The following is a 16,316-nucleotide window of genomic DNA, read 5'->3' on the forward strand; positions in this document are numbered from 1 at the left end:
GAAAAACAAGTCAAATTAACATAAGGACATTTGTTGTTCTATACCAGAATTATTCATGATATTACAGTAAAAAGGAATTATGGAACATCTATCAAGGTTATGAAAAAAAAAAATAGGCTTTTGTCTTACTTGTAAAATCCATTTCTTAGCGTACCTGTGACTTGTAATGTACCCCAAATGGAAAAAAAAAAAAAAAAAAAAAAAAAACACAATTTAAATGCGTTTTTGTATTACAATATGGAATTAAATCGAGTTTTGCGGGCTTTGTACCATGTGATGTACATAACATGCTTACAGCTTTGAAGTTGAAGGTGCATGGAAAAGGAAAAAAATTCTTTGAGTATTTCACCTCTGCTAAAAAACAAATCTGCTGCTGTAGAAAGATCAGAGACTCTGGAATAGGTAGAGGGAGACCACTTGTGGCCTCTACTGGCTGAATAATCTAACGGGGCCAAGAGCTGACCATAAATGCTGACATGCCAGTAGAAAATTCTACTGGGGTTAAGGAGGCTCCTGAAAAAGGCAGAGGCCTGGACTAACATCTTGTCTGCCTTGTTATTGTGAGTTGGCAGGACCCCCAGGGCCACGCCCTTTGTACCTACGATCTGCCATGGCATAGGTATGAGAGCACTCACCTGGGGTATTCATAATGCATTGCAGGGTCAGATGGGTTAACACCTGTGACCCTGGAAGACATTTTCCCATGGTATCGCTGTTGCGGGTACTGGAGACCTTTGTAAACCTCATGTAAACCTTTCACAGGAGAGGCCTAGTAGAGCTCATGGGCATGTCCCAAAACGGCACTGGCACGCTTGTGCAGAGTCTGAACTAGAAGGTAGCAGTGCAGGATCAGTGGAAAGCCCAGGCTGATGGGACCAGGAAAAAAAAAAAAAAAAAGACGCAGCCAAGTTTAAACAGCGAGCCATCCTCTCAATATTTGTCTGCACAAGAAAATGTTGCAGCATCTATTCTCCCATTTAAAAGGCAACAGTCCTTACTACAGCTATCTTCAATGCTGCAAACCCCACCAGGCAGATATCTAGAGACAAACCCTATACAGCAAAATAACCCCCCTAAGGGATCTTAAGGGACTGGGTTATAACAGATGGGTGGACCTGTGCCCTGGACCTGTAGAGTACTGTGTGATTAACTCAATAAATTGTGCTAAATGCAGAATCCAGCACCCAGGGGCCAAATTGTGGCCCCATACCATCTTCCCAGCTGGGGGCCCGATACGGTCATTTGGAGGAAAAGCCAAGAAGCAACAGATCTAGAAACTGCACACAAGGCATCCAAGGGGCTCTGCAGCAACTGCAGAAAAAAAAAAAAAAAGACCGGAAGGAAAAAACGAAAACAAAAAATCAAAAAAAACCCAAGCACGTTGGGAGTGTGAAGGGTTATAATCGGTTGTCCTTACAGCTTTGCTTGCCAGTGACCAATTTTCCTGAAGGTGGCAGTATAACCCATTGGTTCCAGAATACATTAATTCCATGTCCTGTAATGTACATTCAAGAATAGTACATTAACGTTATCTGTCCAGTTAACCAACGCGTGTCCTTTAGTCCAAAATAAATAGATACAATTGCTGGTAATGGATGGGAGCTGTGATAGTGAATGGTGGGGTATTTTCATGATGGAGAAACTGTCAGTGAAAGCCATTATGTCCTGTGAGAGGAACCAAAGTCAGCGTTTCCTGCCTCTCTGGTTGGTGCTAGGCTCTAATAACTGCAGCCCTCAAAATATCCACTCGCCATTTCCATTTGGCGAGTGGAAATCAGTTGAGGGTGAGTGTGGAGCAGTGACAGACTGGGCTGACAGTTTCCTGGCTGATCACTCAGGCAGAAGCGGTGCAGTCTTTTTTACAGGGCATCTGCCAGGAGCGATCAGCCAGGAAACTGTCAGGAGGAGAGCCGGCCAGACTCCCCGATGTGACACAGCTTGTATTTGAATCGCCGGCTGCACCTCCTCCTGGACAGTCTCCTATGATACCTAGCACACTGGTCCAATTCCAGTCCAAGAGGCAGGACTTTGTTCGAAAGTGGCCAGCATTTCATATACAAGCTGTGTCACAGTGGGAGATTCCCCGATCTGTGTGATCTGAACGGCAATCCTCCTGGCAGCACCGATGAGGCCAGCACCGATGAGCTTTATATTAATATTGTTAATATTTAGTTTTGAAACTGTTTCATGACCTAGTTTACGAGGGTGCGATTAGGGGCAGGTCAGGCAAATGGTGGCAAGTAACTCTTAAAGCCTGGCTAGTAGCGCAGGACTTAAAATTTTGAGCCCTGTTAACTGTATAGTTTGACTGCCATCATCATTATCACTGCTTACATTAATGAAAACCTTTACTTGTTGAACTATGATTCACCAGTTTGATACAAGTTATGAAATAAGCCAGTACGCCTTTTTGTGCCAAAATAATTCCTTACAAGCTACTTCTTATCAGGAGCTGCTGGAATGATTCATACATGACAACTGAGAAAGGTCCATTTTAGGACATTCTTTTCAGTGCAGCAAATTAAGGGACATCAGGCAGGGGAAGGACAGAACAGTTGGGGCAAATGATTACATTTCCTAGTCAGTGGAAAGCCTATGACATAACCAGTTCAGGTTGCTCCCATTGATGTCCACAGAGGAGGAAAATATTTACTAAAAAACATTCAATCTTGATCTGTTTTATTTTTTTATTTTTTTAACACCTTTATATAGCGTGGGGAGACTAGAACCGCTATGACCGTCTGATTATATGTTCTCTGCCCTTCCTGGCACTGTTACAGAAGTGAGAGGAAATCTCGATCAGGGAAGCAGGCAACAGGGGGGAGGTTCTGGACTTCTCTCCCTCTACTAAAAAAAATCCCTTCCAAAGTCTACTTTAAAAAATTTGGTTGCAAAAGGAAAATAGATTTGGAGAAAAACCATTAAAAAAAAAAGCCCATACATTGTAAAGTTGTAAAGGCAGAATGCATCGAGATAAGCCTTCCGTGTGTAGCAGCCCCCACAGCACCCCCTAATACTTACCCGAGCCCCATCTCTGTCCAGCGATGTCCACGAGTACCTCAGCCACCCAGGACTCCCCCCCCCCCCCCCCCCCCGATTGGCTAAGAGACAGCAGCTGCGCCATTGGCTCATGTGGCTGTCAGTCAAGCAAATCAGGGGAGAGGGGGCAGGGCCGAACAGCAGATCTGTGTCTGAATGGACACAGAGCTGCAGTTTGGCTGCCCCCTTGTTGTGGGGGCACTTGACAGGAGGGAGGGGCCAGGAGCAGCAAAGAGGGACCCAATAAGTGGAGGATCCAGGCTGCCCTGTGCAAAATCACTGCAACAGGGCAGGCAAGTATAACATGTTTGATAAAAATAAAAAACACACACCACGAGACTTTACAATCACTTGAAGATTTAGTAATGAGAATGAAATCACTCAGGCCATAAAGGTCTCATTTGCTTCTGTACTCCCTCAAAATTTGGCATGTGAAGTGTTCAGCGTGGTCAGATAACCTGCTAATGAAAGTTTGTGGCAGCTGGCCAGGTGCTCACGTCCTGGCAGCACCAGATGAAGCACTAACTTTGGTAAAATCGTTTTGGACCTATGCTGACAGAACACATGGGACAACCCTAAAAAGGGTGTGAACTACTTTACTGGTTGCAGCTTATTATCCAGTAACTGGAAAGACAACATATAGTATATGCTATAAAAAAAAAACACCACCCAATGGAATACTTACGGGGAACAACATTGAGGATGAGCAAGCAATCATCGGTACCAACTCTGTTCCGGGATGTACATCTGTATGTTCCACTAAATGCCTGAGAAGCATTTTTTACGCTGAGAATAGCTCCTGATGCATCTAAGCAAAACAGAGGAACAGAGTTAGGAACATAGAAGGATTAAAATACTTGTTACAAAATAGTCTAAAATGTATAAAAAAAAGTCCAAATCGAGAGCAATCAGTATTTCCACAAAGCAGACAGACTCTTGCCTAAACCTGTCACTAGCCTGCCTATTTAAGTGAGGGAATGGCAAAATACTCAAGCACAGGTTATATAGTTATAACAGTATGTCAAGGCATTTCTGAGATACAAATTGTTCTCTAAAAATGAAACAAAGTGCATCTGGGAAAGTAAAGTCCTCCCTTGCAGTGGGGCTGCCCCTGCACTACAAGGATTAAATGCTCATTTAGGTCTAAGTAACTGTAAAAAGCCATTACACTTACCCGATCCTTGGCTCCCTCCACACAGCCATACCAATCCTCACAGCCTCTATCCTCTGTTCTGACAATCACAGGTTCTCCAACATTATTAAAGCAGAACTATACCCACCTCAGCTCCAGCGATGTAGAATCCCGGAGCTCCCCCCACCAGTTGCTCGCATCTTTGAGCAACCAGCTGCCGGGTCTTGATCTCCGGCCAGGCAGGGGTGATGTCACTCCTGATGTGCAGTCAGCTTCCGCATAGCCGAGTTTTTACAGTGAGCTGTGCATGCATCATTCTACAGGAGTGGACAGGCAGGTAAGTAACTTTAGAATAGGAACTCATACAGTATGTTAAAACAGATACTAATAGCTTTGTTTAGGTTAAAAATTACAACTCACAGAGTAAGGGTAGATCTTGGGGTCCAATCTATATGCTTCCCTGAGGTAGCCTATTCTATCCTGCAGGAGAATGTTTCCTCCCTTGTCTGCCGATTTGATAATGATATTCAGATCAATGGATGGTTGTTGGAGTGCTTGTTTCTCCGGGTTGGTAAGATTGGAGCGGAAGCCATGTTCAGGTCCCGAGGATTTACACTTGTAGGTCAGAGAGCACCACTTGGTAAAAGCTCTGGATGTATGGCTCCTTGACTTGGGTAGGTTTGAAGATGGATTTTGGACAGAAGATTGAATGGAAGGTGAAATAGGTGGGAGTTGGGTAAGAAATCTATTGTTGCATCCTTGTTCATCTGGATCTGTATATATAAAAGGCTTCAAGAGGAATCAAAACCTCAACATCAAGGGTTTCAGTTTCCAGAGGATGATCTGCACTGGTATCATTGGGGGTCTGCTTGGAATGGCTTTCCTTGAGGGCATGTATATAATACTGCTTAACTGTTGGGTTACGGATTTGTGGAGGTCAAATAGTATGAAAGGATTGGGAAGGGCAGTACAGGCAAAGTTAAGCAGCTTCCTCAGTGGACATTATGTGTGAAGAAAGGTTGAAGATTTTTTTTTTTTTTTTTTTTTTAGTCTGCGGTCTACCCCCTTTGCCTCACCTTCATTTTCTTTTTTGGACAGGTACCTGGGTCAGCACAAAAAAAAAAAAAAGAGAAGCTGGATCCGTGGATGGGGTGGGGGCAAATAACTTTAATGCAGAAGAGACAAAGTATGTTTCTTCTGCATTAAAATATCTGCCTGTTAGACCACTTATGGTTAGCATTAAATGTACACCTTAAGAGAAAAGTATGGCCGAAGGAGTGGGTCACAGGAGTGCACTTTGTGCTACCCAGGGAATTAAAATCAGCCAACAGTAAGCCAAAGCCTGCTGTCTGCTGATGTCACAGAGCTTCCCAAATGCCTTACAAGCAGCAGCCTCAGCCTCTCAGCATACTGCTAAAAGCCTGAGCCAGCTGCTCCTACCTCCTGTCCTGCCCCAGGCTTCAGAACGGGCAGAGCCAGCAGGGGACAGCTTGCAGCTTTGGACCGATGCTGCAGCCAGTAGGTAACTGTATATTTTGTTATATTCCCAACCTTCTCTTGTAACTATCATGCAGAGCAGAAGCCCTGCACTGGACTCTTGGGGGGAAAAAAAGATTTTCCTGTCCCCTAGGCCTAAATGAGCAGTCGCCGTACGGGAAGCTTTTTTCTATCTTTTATATTAATGGATGGCATTAACCTTGAGTGATGCGTCTTCTAAATTTTCTGTGTTTAGTTTTAAGTCTAGTAATAAGTTTGGTATTACGCCAATTGTGCGGACAGTTCATTCTGATTCAACGTATAATTTTGCACACGGTTCCTTTCCTAGGTTAGGTTTATGATAACATTATGCTTTATATTCTCAAAGAAGTACTTTTCTTTCTCCGATATAATGAAAAATGAAATGAGGTACAATAAAAACACTTTTCAGATTTAAAAAAATAAATTTAAAAAAATGAGCATTCGCCCTTGCTAGCAGTTTGGGGGCACTAACTGCAAGGGATAATTTTTAATTTCCGCAGATAGGCTTTAAGCACTCATACCTCCAGCTGCTTGTACTTTTAAGGTTATTCATTCTCAAAGATCACAAAAAAAGACCCCGAATTTGGGTTGTCAGCTTCTAACAGCTTATAAGCACCTGCTGTGTGTTTACATTAAAGGGCTGGCAGGTTGCTGAAATCTTCTTTCGTAGGAAAGGTGCCTCTGTTGTGAAATTTGAAAATTTCTACAAAATGCCAATAGCTAAAAAAGGTGAACAGAAGCTTGTTTTAAAGTGATGTTACAACTTGCACACAGAACACGTAAAATTCTTTGTAATAAAACAATATTTGCAGTGCCTATTAAACTTAAAGAGGAGGGCCAGCTTTAAAAAAAAATTTTTTTAAAAGTCAGCAGCTGCAAACACTGTAGCTGCTGACTTTTAAATAAGCACACTTACCTGTCCAGGGCACCCGCGATGTCAGCCGCCCGAGGCTGACCCGTCCCTCGGGTCCCGGCGCCGCCATTTTAACTAAGGGAAACAGGCAGTGGAGCCTTGCGGCTTCACTGCCCGTTTCCTATTGCGCATTCGCGAGTCGTGCAGCACTTTGTGAATGGGGCGCGCTGTGTTCTGGGACACACAGTTCCCAGAACACACAGTGCCCCATTACCCAGAAGATGCCGCACGGAGGAGAGAAGACCGAAGCTCACCGCGGATGAGGAAGAGGCAGATTAGGACGATATGCCTAGCAACAGGCATTTCTGGTAAGTTAAAAAAAAAAAAAAAAAAAAGTTTTTTTTCATTTTTCCTGAATTTTTGCAAAATTTTTATGTATTTTGGTTTTTCAGGGTGGCCCTCCACTTTAAATCCTATATGACATAAAATCGTAAGTGACAAAACCAGAGATAATGACTCCAATGACAAAATGATCTCAGTAAGTAAAAAGCACAACAATCGTGTAGGTGCTCATCAAGTTCATAAATAAAACTGAACATAAAATCTATAAAATTATATTGTGATCCTAAAGTCCATAAACCAATCCGTGCAAGTGCAAAATTCTTCCTAAATTATATCTTACACCATCAGGCTCCATGCACACTTTTAGAAAAAACTTCAAAATTTTTAGGTTAAAAAAGTGGCATAAAAGACACAAATTGAAAGCATATTGTATAAAGTTTAGGGGAGCCTATGAGAGTTTAAGAGAATTTTGTTTATAAGCGTTTCTTGCACTACACGCCCCTCTGCAAAAGCCAGGAAATGATGTAGTGACAACACACTTTTTTTTTTACTAAAACTTGACGTTCAGAAAGATAAGACGCGTTTCGGAGAGAAAGATGTTTTTTTACAGTTCCTAAACTTCTCCAGAAAACGCGATAGAGAAGTTTTTTTTTTTCCTGCCTCTGAACGTCCCTGACAGAAAACGCCTGTAGTAGTCATAATGTGCAAATACACACAGAACACAAATAGAAGTGCTTCTAGAGGCGAAAAAAAAAAAATTAAAACACGCCTGTAGAAGCAGGAGATGGCTTGGAAGTCTATGGTCATACACTAGAAAATTTGGTGGCGATCATCTTTAGTGGCACAAGATCTAATTTAGGAAGAATTTTTGCACTTGCACAGTGGTTTATGGACTTGAAAACATAATTATATAGTTTAATAAATTTATGGACTTATGCAATAAATGAGCACCTGCATGACTGTTGTCCGTTTTGCTTTGCCAAGATAATTTGATCATTGAAGTCATCATCTATGGTTTTGTCACTTATGACTTTAAGGCACACATGATTTAGGTTTATTGATGAGCGTTGCAAATATTGTCTTATTGTTTATCTAACAAATTTGTTTATCAAAAAAGTTTTGTTTGGCCTGCCTACTTGCCATCTGACTTTAAACTTTAGATTGATTGTAAAATGATTTAATGTGCATCATCTGGGTACTTGTTCACCAAGAACCCCCTTCCAATTGTGGTCTTCTAAGCACTTGCTGACTGGGCCCTTTACTGACATTTGTTGCTTACAAGTTAATGACCAAGTTCACCTCTGTTCACTTTTTTTCTAAATTCCATCTCCCCTATGTACCTATATAGAATTAATGTACTTATATGGCAAAAATAAAACTGCTTTCCATTTATTCTAAGCATGCTTACCTCACTGTTTTTTTGGCAGTTTCAAAACACTGCTCGATTACTTCTGCCTTAATTCCTGGACAGACTTTAGGTCATGACACAGGAAGCAGTTGACCAGGGCAGTAGACAACAGATGCCCCATACTAAGCCTATGGGTGGCATCTCCCTGGCACTTGCAGCCATTGTCAGCTATCTCTCCTCTACACAATAGCTGCAGAGATCATGTAACCAGACCAGATTCAGAACAGGTAAATATACAGATCTTTCCTTTACAAGGTTAGAAAGAATAGGCTTAGAGTGGGGGGGTCGGAGTAGGTTTAGCCTTTGATTAGATTTTGACTGAACTTCTACTTTAATGCAATGTACAGAATGGAGATCAAGAGAATTACAGGTGGTTTCCATGGGCAGGCTCCACTATAAAAACAGATTTTTGCAGAAGGAAACGGTTTGTTATCCTAGTTTGATTTTTCTAGCATCATGACAGGTCTGTATTAGTCCCAAGATACTGGTAGGAATACACAGCCTTTGTAACTGAGGTCTCCAATGTTTCAGAGATAGCCTTCAGCATTACAAGCTTGAAGAACAGCTGACATTACAGAAGAACCAACCAAAATTATCACCTGACGTTGAGGGTGGAAGCTTCTCCAGCCCACTGATCTTCTCCCAGGAGTATGTGACTGGAGCAGATCCTTCTTTGGCGTCACATTTAAGGGTCAAGTCACTTCCAATCTCCTGATTTCCGTCAACGAAGCACCTGGTCTTTCCTGGCTTAACTGTATGAACAGACAATGAAATTAGGTCTTCTATACTTGTAGCCCCCCAAATTCCCTTTTAAGACTCAAATCCCTATATTCACCCCCTCATCTGTCCACCCAAAAACAGACAATTTTCACACTGCTGCTGCCATCCCTTTAATCTCTGAAAAGACTTACTATACACAGTCAGACGCATCTTCATGTTCTGGATGCCGGGAAGCTTCTTTACTTTGCACTGATAAGCCCCAGTGTCCGATTCCTGCAGATTAATAATCTCTATGGAGCCGTCACCATTTACAGGGTCACTCGATGAAAAGTGTACTCGATCTTTCAGTGGTCCGCTGTGCTGGTACACGACACCCGTATTGTAATTAATAATCTGTTTCAAAAGAGGGAGAGAAGAGATAATTTACTAAACATTCACACTCCAGGTGGGAAATCCAGTCAGTCATGGTACCGAGCTCATGATTTTTGATGCATAACTTTACCCATAACTTAATGAAAAATAATATTCCCAAGCAAGGAACATACATTTCACATTAATTATACTACCAAAATTTGTATGGACAGTGAATTGCCTCCAGCATAGTTTCTTCTTGCTGAAGGCTGCTTTTTTCTGAAGCCTCTGAACAGCAGTAAATCTTTAGGCTGTCATCAGATCGGCCTCTACAAACTAGGCACAGTGCTAAAAAAAAAAAAAAAAAAAAAAAAAAAAAAAAAAAAAAAGCGACTGAGCATGTGCAGAGCAGGGTGCAACAGTGTATTACTGTCATTTTTAACAGTATAGACACTTATGTTTAATGTTTTACATGCAGTCATACCTGCAAAAGGGGCCAGCCTGAAGTGATCTAGCAAATCTTAATTTCCTGACTAAAGTTCCACTTTGAGTTTGCATCAGCCACGCATTACTAGAAGTAGTCCGGGCACAGACAGGATCAGCGTGGGTGTTTCGAAAGAGCAGTGTACCCACTGGGACCAAAGTAGCGTGTACAACACAATGTATACAAAAGGGTCTATATGGCAGTGGTTGTCAAATTATGAGCTAAAGGGAGGCTCAAATACGGCTCTTGACATCACGAAAGGGTCATACATAATGGTCACTATATGGAAAGCTTGAAAGCAGTCAGAAACATCCAAACTAATAGGGAAAAATGAGGGTCAGTGTGGATAAGCTACATTTTTGGCTGGGGATATGCTGCAGAAGATAACTGGGAACATGTTACATGAGACTAGTAGAGATCAATGATATTACCCTAATCAACGTTCCCCTTATATACTTCTGAGGTTCACACATGTACCAAAGGGCTGCAGGTTGGGCACCAGGGGTCTATGGAGTACAGTGCACATTGTGGGCTTCACAGAGGCTTGGTGCAGCTCTGGAGCCAAACCCTTTTCCCCCCATTCTGAAGTGTGCAAGGAAAGGATAAATTCCTTTTTAATACACCATGTGTGACCCACTGGGGAGATTTTTCCTTCACTTCTCATCTTGAACATACATTATGAAGCCATGAGGAAAGTCTACACCTCCCCCGCCACCCTCCAGGGACAGCTGTCACTGGAACCAGTGTCCAAATGAAAGGATTTACCCTTCTTTCCTCTAACATACCCAACATTTTGGGTTTTCCTTCACTTGTTCTCACCTCTATGTCTAAGCCTTGGTGGGTTGGGCAAAACGCATCAGTGGAGCAGCGCTGGCTGAGGCAGTGACACATTCACAAGGATCAGGCTGGGAAAATGGCGTTTCAAGCCTCTTCTATTGACACTACTATGGACACTGGCACTACTCCTGAGCACCAACGGGGGAAATACATATCTATCCTGCTTGGAGCAGCACTAAAGACTCATGCAGGTCACTTGTTTCAGTGACAGTAGTCACCAGAATACATGAATCTCCCTAGTGTGGACACAAGCAGCAATACAAACCTGACAGGGGTTCTAATCACTTACCACATTATCCAATACTACAAAAAAAAGTATTGGTTTTAGGACTATAAAATGTTCTGCAATAAGGGAATCTAATGAACACAATGTAGGCTGTTCTTGTGTTCTTCCATCCGATAACTGTTGGCGTTTAACTAGATGCCGACCGTCAAATGACGGCCAGGCGGCGCACCTAATGTGGCGGGAGGCCGTCATATGACGGCCTCCCGTTTAAACAGGGAATGAGCGCGATCGTGCGCATCCCTGTTTCTTCGGTGGCGGCGTGTCACGGAGACACCACTCGCCACCGAAGGGGGTGAACAGCCATTCGTTATGGCTGTTTACCACGTGTTTGGGCGTGATGAAGTCACGGCCGATCACAGATGGTCACACCCCGAACGTGCACGTCGGTGGCGGCGTGTTCCCCGGGAACACTGCTCGTCACCGACGCTGGTAAACAGCCATTGGCCGGCTGTTTACCCGCATGATCGGCTGTGATCCTTTCACAGCCGATCACTAAAATGTAAACAAACCGCGGTAACGGGATGTTACCGGGTTCTCCTCCTCACACACCGATCGTGTGTGAGGAGGAGATTGCGGTAAACATCTCGTTACCGCATACAGTGTACACCAATCATACTGATTGCCCCCCCCAATAAAGAGGACCTGTCACCACCCCTCAGAGTACCTGTCCGGCCCATCAGGGTACCCGAGTACCTGTCCCGGCCCATCAGGGTACCCGAGTACCTGTCCCGGCCCATCAGGGTACCCGAGTACCTGTCCCGGCCCATCAGGGTACCCGAGTACCTGTCCCGGCCCATCAGGGTACCCGAGTACCTGTCCCGGCCCAACAGGGTACCCGAGTACCTGTCACCGGTCCATCAGAGTACCCGAGCACCTGTCACCAGGCCATCAGAGTACCCGAGCACCTGTCACCAGGCCATCAGAGTACCCGAGCACCTGTCACCAGGCCATCAGAGTACCCGAGCACCTGTCACCAGGCCATCAGAGTACCCGAGCACCTGTCACCAGGCCATCAGAGTACCCGAGCACCTGTCACCAGGCCATCAGAGTACCCGAGCACCTGTCACCAGGCCATCAGAGTACACGAGCACCTGTCACCAGGCCATCAGAGTACCCGAGCACCTGTCACCAGGCCATCAGAGTACCCGAGCACCTGTCACCAGGCCATCAGAGTACCCGAGCACCTGTCACCAGGCCATCAGAGTACCCGAGCACCTGTCACCAGGCCATCAGAGTACCCGAGCACCTGTCACCAGGCCATCAGAGTACCCGAGCACCTGTCACCAGGCCATCAGAGTACCCGAGCACCTGTCACCAGGCCATCAGAGTACCCGAGCACCTGTCACCAGGCCATCAGAGTACCCGAGTACCTGTCACCAGGCCATCAGAGTACCCGAGTACCTGTCACCAGGCCATCAGAGTACCCGAGTACCTGTCACCAGGCCATCAGAGTACCCGAGTACTCCAGCCCATCAGAGTACCCGAGTACCTATTTGCAGCCCATGTCTCATAGAATATACGTTGGGGTGTTTGCTTTCCAAAATGGGGTCATTTTGTGGGTAATTTCACTGTCCTGGTGGTCCAGGACCTTCAAAAGTGTGATGGGTAGGAATGAAATGAGATGTGTCATTTATGCTCCTAGAACACCTGAACGTACTACTTTAATGTTCGGCCTCTCTATGTGGCCAGACTGTGTAAAAGTCCTACACATGTGGTATCGCCATACTCGGGAGGAGTAGCAGAATGTATTTTGGGGTGTAATTTTTGCTATATACATGCTGTGTGTTAGAAATATCTTATAAATTGACAATTTTGTGTAAAAAAAAAAAAAAATGCGTTTTAATTTTTTTCCACATATTCCAAAAACTTCTGGAAAAAAAATGAACCGTTCAAAAGACTCATTATGCCTCACAGATTATACGTTGGGGTGTTTGCTTTCCAAAATGGGGTAATTTTATGGGAAATTCCATTGTCCTGGTACTCCAAGGCCTTCAAAAGTGTGATAGGTGGTTGAGAAAGGAGATGCGTAATTTTTGCTCGTAGAACGTCTGAAGGTACTACTTCAATGTTGGTGCTCTGTATGTGGCCAGGCTGTGTAAAAGTCTCACACAAGTGGTATCGCCATACTCGGGAAGAGTAGCAGAATGTATTTTTGGGTGTAATTTGTTGTATGCATATGCTGTGTGTGAGAAATAACCTGATAATATGACAATTTAGTAAAAAAAAAAAAAAAATCTTCATTTTGCAAAGAATTGTGGGAAAAAATGACAACTTAAAAAAAACTCACCATGCTACTTACTTAATACCTTGGGATGTCTACTTTGTAAAAAGGGTTAATTTGGGGGGTATTTGTACTTTCCTGACTTGTTAGTGTCTCAAGAAATGAGGTACACCTGATGTACTGAAGGCCTGATCAGAAGTGATCAATTTTCAGCGATTGGCACCATAGTTTGTAGACTCTAACTTTCACAAAAACCAAATAATATACACTAATGTGGGTTATTTTTACCAAAGATATGTAGCAGTATAAATTTTGGCCAAAATTTATGAAGAAAAATTACTAATTAGCAAAAATGTATGACAGAAACGAAGAAAAAGGCATTTTTTTTCACAAAATTTACGTTTTATTTTATTTATAGCACAAAAAATAAAAAACCCACTAGTGATTAAATACCACTAAAAGAAAGCTCTATTTGTGTGGAAAAAAGGACGCAAGTTTCATATGGATACAGTGTTGGATGACTGAGTAATTGTCATTCAAACTGTGAGAGCGCTGAAAGCTGAAAATTGGTCTGGTCAGGAAGGGGGTGTAACTGCACTGTATTGAGGTGCTTAAATGCCATGGCAATCCAAAGGCTGCAAAATGTGTGAGCAACTAAGAATCAATATGCAGATTAAGAGCTCCAACTTTACAGGCTCTGTGCCGATTCCAGGTCAGAGCACCTTTATTTGGCGTTTGGAATCACGGATGTGCAGCCGACAAATCTGCAGCAACTGATGACGCCATCATGTCAACATGAACCAAAATCGGAGGAATGTTTCTAAAATCTTGATGAATCTATGCTCCGAAGAATTAAAGCGGGATTCCGCTGCCGTTTTTTTTTTAACCTGTGTCACTGGTGGGCGATTCCTACGGTGTCTTTGCAGTCACGATCGGCGTCTTTTTAACCCCCAGCGTGACGATTTCATTGCTAAGGAAAACTTTTAAAAAAGCAGTCCGGCGGTTTCCATTTTCACTGTGGGCGTTTGAAGCCCACAGGCATTTACTTCCTGGATGTGATGATGCTGAGCTCCCAGCATTCACTGCTCCATCTCGCACATGCTCATTGAGTGTCCTCTTTGTTTTCCTTCCTCTTGTCTCATGTGCTATAGTGGTAATGGCAGATAGAGCTGCCTGCCCACTTTTAAAATGGCAATTTCGGACATGCCCTCGTCACGTGACCGGCGTCCTCCTTCCGAAATCTCACAAGATTTTGGCATCACTGTGTCCCCCACTGATTCCTGGGAAATTTCCCAGGGACCATTGCGAAGCCGATAAACACGCCTACTCCCACGGAAGGAGAGCCCGGAAGTCGGCATAAACATTAAAAATAAAAGGTAAATACTGCATATTATTTTATTTCAATGGTCATAACTGCATCTATGTTCCAAAACCATTTGAATAAGATGAACTTGCAATTTTCTGTACAAAACCGCTTTAAGGCAGTTCTGAAAGCAAAAGGGGGTCCAACCCCGAACTACCAAGGTGTACCCAAAAGTGACCGGTGAGTGTATATTTTACATTCATTCCTGTCCTCGAGGAGCTTACAATCTAAGATCCCCAACTCCGATTATACATACACACATTAGGGACAGTTTAGGCAGGATCCAATAAACCTACCAGCATGTCAGTGTGGGAGGAAACTGGATTACAAAAAAGGAAACCCACACAGCCGCAGGGAGATCATGAAAATTCCAGGCAGGTAGTGCAGTGGGTGGAATTTGAACCGACTACACTAGTGTTTCTATGTGTAAGTGTTAACCACTTTGCCACGGTGTTGCTGCTCGATTAATTTATTTTGCATTACAAAACATCTGCATGAGAAGCAAGACTTGCATGCTTCATGTGGTTGGAATCAGGAGCTGGAAATCCAGATGTAGGAAATCCCCATTGAGAGAGACAGGAAAAAAAAGGGTAGGTGCTTCAACTCCCAGGCATTCACTGAAAAGTAAGGATGAGCTCCGGCGTGTTCACACAGCCCATGTGCAGAGCCCGCCAGGCACTGCGCTAATCACAGGCAGTGAGACATTGTCCCGATGCATGGCTGCAGAGATCAAGAAATGTCTCACTGCCTGTGATTAGCGCAGCGCCAACTTCCTGGCGGGCTCTGCACATGGGCTGTGCCAACACGCCGGAGCTCATCCTTACTCAAAAGTAAAAAAATTATCAGTTCTGGATTGACTTGAAACAGAAAGGACCAGTAAATCTAGAACTGGTTTCTGATACAGAAAAGCTTTCATATCATTTCCAGCCATAAGAAAATTTTAGAGAATTATCAGACATTTAATCATCTGAGATAAAGTCTTTCTCACGGTAAAAGGATTTCACTTTCCATTGACAAATCTTGATGAAAAGCGGCTAGTCTGCCTCTCACATCCCTGGCAGATCAATGATAAAACAGGCTGAAAAGTACAGACTGATAACCCGTGGAAGATGCCAACTTCTTGTAAAAGCACTGAAGCTTATACTACGCCATTATATACTATACAAATGTATCAGACCTAGCATACTGTAATGTGCTGACTAATTATCAATAAGGAACAGGGACTCCTGATATTCCAAGTTCTACATCCTAGTTTCTTGGCTTTGCATGGTTTCAATGCTAAACCAAAACTAGCATGGAGTAAAGTCAGTCTGAACGCTTAAAATACATTCTAATTCCAAGCAGTGAGTCAATGTAACTAAAGCATATATGTCAAACACAAGGTCTGCAAGGAAATGGCGAAGGTGTTCAATTGAGTTGAGGTCAGGACTCTGTGCAGGCCAGTCAAGTTGTTCAACACCAAACTCACTTATCCATGTCTTTATGGACCTTAATTTGTGCACTGGTGCGCAGTCATGTTGAAACAGGAAGGGGGCATCCCCCAAACTGTTCACCCAAAGTTGGGAGCATGAAATTGTCCAAATGTCTTGGTATGCAGACGCCTTAAGAGTTCCCTTCACTGGAACTAAGGGGCCAAGCCTAACCCCTGAAAAACAACCCAACACCATAATCCCCCCTCCACCAACCAAATGATTTGGACCAGTGCACAAAGCAAAGTCCATAAACATAGATCAGTTTGGGGTGGAAGAACTTGACTGACCCG

At 43.6% G+C, this 16,316-nt stretch overlaps 1 protein-coding gene across 2 annotated transcripts in view; it reads right to left on the bottom strand.

The window, feature by feature from the left end:
* CXADR (CXADR cell adhesion molecule) overlaps positions 1 to 16,316 on the bottom strand; it is a 98,446-nt gene that overhangs the window by 26,545 nt on the left and 55,585 nt on the right. For both annotated transcript variants that reach the window (XM_077480058.1, XM_077480057.1), the window contains exons 3-5: positions 9,204 to 9,405; positions 8,892 to 9,044; positions 3,725 to 3,847 (exon numbers count right to left, since the gene is read on the bottom strand). In XM_077480058.1, coding sequence (XP_077336184.1) covers positions 3,725 to 3,847; positions 8,892 to 9,044; positions 9,204 to 9,405 — 478 coding nt within the window. The remainder of the gene's footprint in view (positions 1 to 3,724; positions 3,848 to 8,891; positions 9,045 to 9,203; positions 9,406 to 16,316) is intronic.

The sequence above is a fragment of the Lithobates pipiens genome, unplaced genomic scaffold (assembly GCF_037356315.1).
Source record: "Lithobates pipiens isolate NorthernLeopardFrog02 unplaced genomic scaffold, aLitPip1_a1.2 Scaffold_16, whole genome shotgun sequence".
In the NCBI taxonomy this organism is placed as follows: domain Eukaryota; kingdom Metazoa; phylum Chordata; class Amphibia; order Anura; family Ranidae; genus Lithobates; species Lithobates pipiens.